The following is a 10,880-nucleotide window of genomic DNA, read 5'->3' as shown; positions in this document are numbered from 1 at the left end:
GAGTGAATGAAGTGAAATATTGTGATATTTTGCACGGTGATATTTTGTCTCTTTTAAGATATCAAGTGTTGAATTTGTCTTAGTAAATAATTTACAAATAAACTTTTAGAGGATAAGCATAAAAAAGAAAATCAAGTGACGTTTCAGTCCACTACATGGCGCCAAGTACACAAACTCAAGGAGCTACTGATATATCACAAACTTGTCCGATACAATGTCAGCGCATTTATGAACGTATGAAGCTGTTAACGACACATTTGTGCTGAGTCATTTCAAAGACAACTGTCTAACAAAATAACAGCACAAACATGACTCAGCTAAAACGCTTTTGCTGACTTTTACTTACATTTTCACATCTTACATTTTCACATCTATATACATATATCCGTATACACACGTGTATACACACACATATATATATATATATATATATATATATATATACATATACATATACATATACATATGTGTGTATATACACATTATATATACACATACATATATGGATGTATATGTATATGTATATATATATATATATATATACACACATTATATATACACATACTTACATTTACTTACATTTTCACATCTATATACATATATCCGTATATATACACATGTGTCTATATATATATATATATATATATATATATATCTATATATATAGATATATATATATATATATATATACATATATATATACACACATATACATATGTGTGTATATACACATTATATATACACATACATATATATATGTGTGTATATACACATTATATATACACATACATATATGGATGTATATGTATATACATATATATATATATATGTACACATATATAGGGAGAGAGAGGATATTTGGATAATATCGTAATGCCACTTAAATATGGTGATCATATCAATTCCGAGGGTTTTGTTCTACGCAGACGACGATGGTGACGACAAACATCTCAAAGTTTGTCGTATCGGTTGAAACATGGACGCACACATGTCAGGTGAGCTAATGTTCTCCATGTTAAAGATGCTTTACTGTGATTCCATCTCTTAATCTACAAACATGACTTGTTGTTGTTGTGTAAAGTGTAAAAACTAAGTGAAAACAGTCTTCCTGGTCTTTACTCTGTTGTCATGTTGCCGCGGCAACCCCGAGACCTGGATAAGCAGAGCCGGAGAACTGGGAGGATGATGGATGAACGTGTGAACTTCTCAAAGTAAATGTTTTTTAATCTAGTTTTGTTTACAGAGTCCACATAGTGGAAATATAAGTGATAAGCTAACAACACTCACACACACACACACACAAGCTCACAGCCCATCAATCACACACACACACACACAGTGTGTTAGTCTGCTGCTGCACGGCTGAGTTTCAATCAGACACAGAGAAACACATCAGCATTCACACACACACACACACACATTAGGACTGCAATGATTAATCAATATGAATCCATAACTAAATGAATAGTCAACTGTTCAGTTTAAGTGTTTTCTGGAGTTTTCAGCTTCTTAAAAGTGAATATTTTCTGCTGTTTTTTGACAGAACAGGACATTTGAGGAACGTCGTCTTCATTTATGGACAAAATAATCGACTCCTTGAGGTTTAGGTTGTTGTTTTCGGACGTGCTGTAGAAATAAAGTTGACTAACGTGTCTCTAAAGCTCATGGTGTAGCGTCATATATCGCAGACCCCGGTAGACTCCGGGTCCTGTTGTACCACACTTCACCAGCGGGTGGCAGGTACAAGTGTGGACGCAGAGAAGAGAGCGACGCTACAGAGGAAAGGTCGACTTCTTCTTCTTCTTCTGTGTCTGCTCAGTGAGCGAGGGCTTTACTCCACCTACTGGTGGGGCGGAGCTTCACGCAAACACACCCAGGTATACCAGGGCCTTGAACTAGAGCTGAGATTGCTGATTGCTCGGTCACTCGCCACCGATTCTGATCATTGATGAATGTGTTTAGAGCTTTTTTTCATGATTAAAACAAGATTTCTGATCGTTTCAGCGTCTGAAATGTGAATATTTTCATCCTTTCTTTGACATTTGAGAACATCGTCATTTCCACGATTTCTGACATTTTATGAACTAAACGATCGTCATATTAATCGATCGTTAGTTGCAGCTCTACCTAGAACCCGTGTCAAGTTTTCTCGAGGATGTCGCTCACGTTTTCACTCTCTCACCTGTCTCTCTCTCTCTCTCTCACCTGTCTGTCTTCAGGCCGTCTTCCCCTCTAAAAGCTCCCTGGTGTTTTCGGCGGCCCGCGCCAAACCATCGGCCATCAGCGCCTCCTCCAGGCTCCTCCTGGCCTGGTGCACCTTCAGCTCCTGCTCCCTGCACACACACACACACACACACACACACACACACACACACGTTACTGTAACTCCGCCTTTCGCGCCATGTCAGCTGACATTGAGCCTCATGTGGAGGATAAAGCGGTAGAAGATGGATGGACAGAGGTGTAGTTGTATATACTTTTTATTACGGTAGAACCTCAGGACTTCAGCGAGAACGAGCGTCCAATCACATCAGGATTATCATGATGTCATGACAGGGTTAAAGGGATCTTCCCCTAAATTTCTCATCATTGATGTTGAAGTTTTCTGACATTTTTGTACTTAATTGACTTTGTGAAAATAACCTTATATTGCAGCTAAAAATTAAAACCTGCGGCCACGTTCCAACATGTGTGTGTGTGTGTGTGCTTGTGAGTGTGTGTGCGTGTGTGTGTGTGTGGTCACAGACAAAGTCGACTTTAGTTCAGGGTTTAAAAATAACTGAGTTTAAGAGAGAGAGAGAGACAGAGACAGAGAGAGAGACAGAGAGACGTCTGCTGCTGTGTTTAAAGCAACAAAAGACATAAAAGAAAATGTGTGGATTAACACAGAGAGAGAGGCGGGATCAAGGTTTACGAAGCTTAAAGAAAGAAACGATAAGAGGAAACATTTTTAAAAACGATTAAAGTTATAAACCGAAACAATAAGAAATGAAAGAAGAGAGCCAGAGAGAGAGGGAGGGAGGGAGGGCGGAGGACGAGGTGAGAAGATGAGAAGGTGGAGGAGGGAGAGGAGAGGAATGAGAGCAATTTAGGAAGACATGAGCATTCAGCTGGAGGAGGGAAGAGAAGAGGAATTGGAAATTAATGGAGGGGAGAGATAAGAAAAGGAGGAGGAGGAGGAAGGAGAAGCCTGGAGGAAGGGTGGAGATGGAAGGAAAAGAGAGGGAGGAGGGGGAGGAAAAACAAAGGACGACATTGTTTTATGGGCAAAATTTGAAGGAAGGAAAGAAATAGGGAAGGAAGGAAGGAGAGATGGAAACAAGGAAGGGAGGAAAGAAAGAAAAAAGAAGAAAGGAAGGACAGGAGAGGAGAAAGAAATAAGGAAGGAAAAATGAGAGAAGGAATGAATCAAAGAAAGAAGGAAGGAATGTGAGAAAGAAGAAGAAGGAAAAAGAAAGAAGGAGGGAAAGAAAGACGATAGGAATCAAGGAAGACAGAAAAGAGCTCATGAAGAACGTGAAGGATCAGGGAAAAAGAAGGTAAGGAGACAAGGAGGATCTGGAGGAAACAACGAGGAAGAAGAAATAAGGAAGAGGTGGAGAAGGAAGGAGCGAAGGAAAAGGACGTCTTAAAGGAAGAGAGGAAAGAGAGGGAAGGACAAAACAAATAAGGATACAAGGAAACGATACAAGGAGAGAAAGGGGTGTTGGAGGAGAAGGAAAAAAGGACAACTGGGAAGAAATAAAAAGGCAGAACTAGAGGAACTAGGAGAGGAGGGAGGAGACACTGAAGGAAACAAGGAGAGGTAAAAGGAAACGGGAGAGGAGATGAAGGGAGTGAAGGATGCAGTGATGGATTTCAGTGAGTGTGAGCTGTAATGGCTTCAGCCAGCTGTTCACACACACACACACACACACACACACAGTGTGCCCACAGTGCCCCCTGCTGTCAGGCTGCAGTAACGCATGTGTTTTCAGACAGAAGAAGAGAAAACATCCGCTGTTTTCATGTCATGTGACCACATTATTGAGGATTTATCAGCAGAATTCGGACTTTTTTCATTCATTTTTGATCTGAAATCAAACCTCACGAAAATAATAACAATAACAATAATAATACTTTACATATCTTAGTCATTACTCATGTTCTTTACAGCGGGGAAGTGAGGTCAAAGGTCATAAATGTGAGCGTTGAAACCAGCACAGAACTATTATTACCTGAAGAGAGTTCTCAGGTAATGCTCGCAGTAGTTTATGCTGTAAATATCAAGGCCATATTCTGCTGTCTTCTTTTGATTATTTATTATCTTTATCTTTACTGTAACAATGTAAATTTCCCCACTGGGGGATAAATAAAGGACTAATCTTATTTATGCAAATTAACACGAAGATGTTTAAATAACACGAGTGTACATGTGTAAATAATTGTTATATTTTCCTTTTAAAAAAAGGTGAGGTTTGATTTCAGGTCCAAAATGTGCTGATAAATGATCAATAATGTGGTCACATGACATGAAAACAGCCTCAGCTCTTACAGGTCGAGCTGCTGTGTGTGTGTGTGTGTGTGTGTGTGTGTGTGTGCACAGACAGCTAGTTTAAAGCCATTCCACTGACGAGGAAGTAAAAACTTCTTTATCAGATGATGGCGACGGCGAGGAGGAGGAGCTGAAGTGAAGAGAGCAGATGACTGCGGCGCCAAAACATTTCTGTCTGCTGCAGTTTTCAGACTTTAACGGAATCAGCTGAGTAAAATAAATAATGCCGCTATTCGCGAAAACGCACCGAACTTGGCGCTCACATCGGGAACCGCGGGAACTACGGCGTGACCGAGTTTTAGCACAATCCGATGAATTTTCCTGGAATTATAATCATAATAATATTTTTTACCAGGGTCTTTGAATGCATCTCGTTAGCTCAGAGCTCAGATTATTCACGAGTATCAAAATAAACAATAATCAGAATAAAAAACCTCTGCTGCTTCCTCCTCCTCGCTCCATCACTCCTCTCCTCTGATGGCCTGTCTCCTCTCACCCTCCCTCCCTCCCTCCCTCCCTCTCTCTCTCTCTCCTCCCAGCAGCGAGCTGACATCAGTCATCGCTCTGAACCAGCGACGGAGAGCGAGAGAAAATAATCATGATTTTAAACGAGTGACTCACAGATTCTAACATTAACAAGATTTTACTTTACTTTTTCTTTTATTAAATTACCGAGTATCGGGCCGATACTTGATCAGATATCAGACAGATAAAGAAATGTAAATTCTTTTATGCATATAAATAAAACATCTGACCGATATCTGCAGATACAGAGCTTGTGATATCGGTATCTGTCACAGAGTGGTGTGTTCCCGTCCTTAGAGCACACACACACACACATTGTTCCAACATTATCAGCCGGTATTGTCTCGAACTGTATTATGGGATGTCGCGTTTCCTCGGGTACTCTCTCACCTGATGTGTTCGTCTGTGACGGTGAAGGCCTTACACAGCGGCTGCGACGTGTTCAGCCAGATCGCCGGGTTCTTCTCGGCCGCCGCCGACGTCTGTCCCGTGATCGGAGACGAGCTCATGTGCAGAGCGCTGGCGATGGCCGAGAGGAGGGTGTCGTCTCCGGAGTCTGGACCCACACCTGTCCACGCGCACGCACACGCACACACACACACACACACACACGCACGAAAGGCAACAGACAAGAAAGCGGTCAATTTTAAATCAGAGCTATCTGGTAAAATACAACAGTTTAATGACAAGAAATGTCTTAGACAACACTAACATTCTGTCTGTATAATTGCTGTGTAAACAGTAGAACAACTATTTTAAATCATAATAATAATTAAATATCAGATTTATATGAAACTTTTAACTGAAGAAATAAAGATTCCGTGAGTCATCGACAGTCTGCAGGATTCAAAATGAATGAATGAATGGATGAATAAATACTGACAAGTTCACAGTCAGAGGTCAGAGGTCAGAAGTCACAGGTGGAGACTCACTCTGAATGCCTTTGGGCAGATTCATGGTCCTCAGAACTTCCTCTTGGACGTCGGACGACCGGAGACCTTTTAACCTTCTCTCCCAGAACAGCTGCGCGCACACACACACACACACACACACACACACACACACACACAGATGTGTCAGTTCACACGTTCACATTCAGACATGCTGTGGAGCTCCTCACGTACAGTTCTCATGAAGTGCCACAAGGGGGAGCCTGAACAATGGAAACGATACGTCCTAGGTCCCACCCACTGTTTTTACAAAGAAGTTTTGATTTGTGTGTGTGTGTGTGTTCTTGTATTTGTCCCCTTTTGTCCTATTTTGCCCCTCATCAGGACCAGTCGTCGTCATGGAGACCAAATCCTGCTTCAAGTGTGTCTCACCTGTCTCGGCTGCTCGGTTGCTCTCTGCGGGTCGGCCTTCACCTTGTTACCGGGGTGATTGGTAACCTTGGTAACGGGCTGTTTGAAAATGGACGCCGTCTGTCTGATGGGCAGAGCTGTGTTCAGATCCGGTTTTCCTCCCTGAACCAGAGACACAGAGCGTTTAGTCCTCACTCACTCACTCACTTACTCACTCAATCACTCACTCAATCACTCACTCCTCTCCTCTCCTCTCCTCTCTTCTCCTCTCCTTTCCTTTCATTTCATTTCCTTAAGTCCTATGTTCCTTCTCTCCTTCATGTACTGTTTGTCTTGAGTGAGTGTGCTTGTGTGGGTGTGGGTACGTGTGCGTGTGCGTGTGCGTGTGCGTGTGCGTGTGTGTGTGTGTGTGTGTGGAATGTAAAGAGTTAACTCTGTGGGTTTCACACACGACAACAACAACAGGAAGTCAGAGTGTGTGTGTCACACATCGATACAGAACGCACGCACACACACACACACACACACACAGACAAAATTCTTTCTCTGATCATAGTTCATGTTTTTATGAATCTTCTGTGACGTGAGGACATTTTAACACACGACTCAGGTCTGGGTTAGATTAAGGTCAAAGCTTGGTTGAGGTCTTGGTTAAGCTGTAAGACTGCTGTACAAAATAAATGTTTAAGGCTGTTTCAGTCTCTAACACGGACCAAAACCTGGTCCTAAAGAGGCAGAACCTCATGGATGCTGCTGAGCTGAAGACAAACGTCTACCTTGGTGGACAATATGTTCCATTTCTCGAAGACGAGGACATTTTCGTCCAGTCCTCGCTATTTAAAAGCCTTTTAAAGATCTGGTTTCAGGGTTTGGACCATGGTTTAGGGGGGTTTTTTATCTGTGATGGTTCAGTTCAGGACAAAGGCCTCGAGGCTGAGTGTCCTCACCAAGACTCCTGTACAAGAATATGTGTGTGGGTACGTGTTCATGCGTGTATTCTCACTTCTTTTTTTCTCTCTCTCTCTCTCTGCACGCTGCTGTGTGTGTGTGTGCGCGCTCATGTGCGTATGTGTGTGTGTGTGAGGAGTATGTGCTGCTGCTATCTCTGGTCCAAAGACTGCAGTTCACACACACGCACACACACGCACACACACACACACACACACACAGTCTGTAAAGTGTGTGTGTTTAGATCATTAAACCTGTGTTTTTAATGCTCTAAACAAACCACTAACAATCTCATAAGAGCCATAAACATCGCAGTGACGCTTCAGCGACATGAAGAGTGAGTGAGTGAGCGAGTGAGTGAGTGAGTGTCGTTGTCATGTGACCGGAACTGTTTGCATTTATTTTAAGATAAAGATATTGTTGAAATAAAAAGCAGCAGCAGCAGATGAACGCTTTTAAATAATCAGTCCACACTCAAGGCTGTGACGTCAACACTCGAGACAAAAATCTGCGAGAAGGAAAGTAAAGGGAGTCGTTCACACGAGGACGTTTAGGAGAATCTGCAACAGTGTCTGATCTTTTAGGTTCTTTATCCACACAATAACAGTGTTTGTAGACATTTAGGGAGGTTGTAAGCTCCTTTCAAACACTCAAGGTCACGTTACATCTTAAGTAAGATCAGTTCTTGAGATGATGCTCCAAAAGGATGCTTCAAAGGTTTTTCTGGAAACGCGGCACCAAAACAAAATGGACACTAAACGCTGTAGTGCATGTGCCAGGCCTGTGTGTGGCGCTGTGACACTACTGCAGAAATAGTACACAAACACAGAGGCGTGGCTATGACGTCACGCTGGTTCTGTGTGTGAGCACGGACACGAGAGGGTCGAGGGCTTTTATTTTGAAATGTTGCGTTTGTGACTGCGTGTGTTTGGCTTTAATCTGCGTGAGCGAGAGAGAGTTCTGCTGTGGATAAGAGACGCTCCTGTCCTTCTCGTCTCATAATCGTACCGGGACATTTTCATGTCGTCCCGTTCTTACGGACATGACCTGGAAACACCTGTTCCAGGCGGAGCCGACAGTAAGCTCCTCCCCCTCACAGGTGTGACCTTGTCCGTTACCTTGGCCAGGCTGAGCGCGTCGTGTCGGAGCCGCTGCTTGTTCTTCTGCAGCTTCCCGGGCATCATCTTCCCCGTCCGGAAGTCGAAGCATGCCAGATCCATGCTGTTGCCGAGGTAACGGGACAACTGGGGCTTACTCCTGAACTTCTTTCCCGTCGGACTGGAAGAGAAGAAAGAAAGAAAGAAAAACATTTCAATTCATGTGGAAAGTCACCAACGCAGAAACACTACAAAACAGCAGGTACGATCGCCAACGGAAAAGCCAATATTATTAGATATCGGCTGACGTCACTCTGACTTCTATGCTCGTGCTAGCGCCATCTACGTTTTTTTACAATGAAAACGACAGCAGAGACCGAACGACCTCTGCAGTCAGGGCATGGCGCGTATATCAGTAACGATTCTCTGAAACGGTTTGTTTTTATTAGATTCACGGCACGTAAATAATGTGTGAGATGTTGTGAGCAGCAGCAGCAGCAGCAGCAGCAGCAGCAGCAGCAGCAGCAGCAGATGCCTCAGCAGGGTGTTGCTGCTGTTCCAGTAAGTCGACCCGCTGACCGCTCTCCTTTACTGGAACTGATGAGTCATGTTACACCGCAGAAACCTCAGCTGTGAAACCGCCGAGCTGCTCCTGCGTTCTGTGCTGCTGCTGCTGCTGCTGCTGCTGCTGCTGTTGCTGCTGCAGGTCCAGGAATCAGACGACAGGAAGTTGCTGACACGGAGCCGCGCTGGCGCACATCAAACAGGAAGTGAGCACGCGCGCGCTGCCTTTGACGGAGGAAAAAAAAGAGCAGCGTCACACGGCCTGACCACAGACGTGCAGCGGGGAGTGACCAACGTTTCCTCTGTCGACTCTGTGAAGAGTGACGAGACAAAAGAGAAAAACACAGCTGTTTGATTTCCTGTGTTCCTCTGAGTCAGAGGACGACGCAAAACACGAACATTTAGACAAAACCTAACGTGGAAAACAGAAACATTACAAAATGAAGCCTTAACCTTCAGCTACCAAAATCTACACGTCGACCGATACGGGTTTTTCAACGACCGATACTGAAAGCAGTGGTTTGCCGATAATTGCAGTTTGCGATTTTTTTGGCTCATATTTTTTGCTTATTTTCTTTTTTAACAAATAACACAAAAAAATCAATATCATGTTATTTAAAATTAAACCACTTTCATCTACATTTTATGTTCTTAAATTTAACTTTTAGTAAATGTATCGAAACTAAAATTTCATACATTTTTTATAAATAAAATGATTCGGCCCATGCTGATTTATATACATATATGTATATACACATATATATATATTATTTTTTTTAAATGGTAAATATCGGCATAATTGATAGGTCTATATCTATAAATCACTGATGTATCATTACACTGACTAATATGTGGGTCAAATATTGATTTTTCAAAAATATTTTTGTCTTGCTGAAAAAATATATGAAAAAAAGCCAAATATCCTACTTGTGATAAGGAATGCAGTCAACTCGTAGTTTTGCTTGCGATTTTTGTAAAACAAAAAGTAAAACCACACTTCGGAACGAAAGCGGCGAAAGCTCAGTTTGTATCATTTCTTCTGTAAATCATAAATAACAAACCATCTCAACATTAATTACATTGCTTTTTCACGTAGGTATCAGTTCATGAATATGACAAGAATCGATGACTAACCGATATACGGTGGTGTTGTGACGTCATGTTCACCACCGGAGAGCGAGGACAAACAAACACAAACAAACTTCCCTGACCACTGTCACGTTCACTCGCTCTGATCTCTGGTGACGTCAGACAGCCGTTCCCAGAGAGCCGATCGATCGATCGATCGGTGAGCGGTTCCCGGACGTGATCGGTGACTGGTCGATGAGTGTGATCACCTGTAGTAGTAGACGTCGCTCTTCCCGGCGCTCAGCCCGGACTTCCTGATCACTTCCTCTTTCTTCCAGCCGGGCGGCAGCGCGGGGCACTCCGTCCTCTTCTTCTCCATCCTCACTCACGGGTGTCTATGCGACTTAAATCCGATCAACTCGATAGGAGACGGGGAGTCCCCTGACTCTGTGACAGGCGGCGTGGCGGTGAACGGAGCAGCGGGCGGCGGACGTTCGGTTCCCAGCACAGCGGCTCTGCCCGCCTCCTTCCCTCCGCTCTCAGCACTCCCGTTTCGGGTTAAATAAGTTTCCCGGTTCGGTCCGGAAGTGAAGAGGTCGCGGGTTAAAGCGGTTTATTTAGGGGGTTTAGTTCTTCCCCGAGAGCGACGACTCATCTGATCTGATCCGAACTGAGCTCAACTAGACCAACGGCTAAAGCGGTTTATTTAGGGGGTTTAGTTCTTCCCCGAGAGCGACGACTCATCTGATCTGATCCGAACTGAGCTCAACTAGACCAACGGCTGTGACGTAGGAGTTATCAATCTCACACACACACACACACGCGCGCGCCCTCTCGGAGATC

At 43.5% G+C, this 10,880-nt stretch overlaps 1 protein-coding gene across 1 annotated transcript; it reads right to left on the bottom strand.

The window, feature by feature from the left end:
• Positions 1 to 2,107: 2,107 nt before the first annotated feature.
• On the bottom strand, positions 2,108 to 10,725 carry LOC122761395 (methyl-CpG-binding domain protein 2-like). The gene is made up of 6 exons (XM_044016643.1): positions 10,307 to 10,725; positions 8,427 to 8,586; positions 6,382 to 6,522; positions 5,992 to 6,082; positions 5,450 to 5,627; positions 2,108 to 2,333 (listed from the first exon to the last, which is right to left on the bottom strand). The coding sequence occupies exons 1-6, from the start codon at positions 10,414 to 10,416 to the stop codon at positions 2,216 to 2,218; spliced, it is 798 nt and encodes a 265-aa protein (XP_043872578.1). The 5' UTR covers positions 10,417 to 10,725; the 3' UTR covers positions 2,108 to 2,215.
• Positions 10,726 to 10,880: the final 155 nt, after the last annotated feature.

This window comes from Solea senegalensis, unplaced genomic scaffold (genome assembly GCF_019176455.1).
Source record: "Solea senegalensis isolate Sse05_10M unplaced genomic scaffold, IFAPA_SoseM_1 scf7180000014706, whole genome shotgun sequence".
Classification (NCBI taxonomy): Eukaryota; Metazoa; Chordata; class Actinopteri; order Pleuronectiformes; family Soleidae; genus Solea; species Solea senegalensis.
Note: the sequence above shows the minus strand (reverse complement) of the source record. Positions and strands in the feature narration are given on the sequence as shown.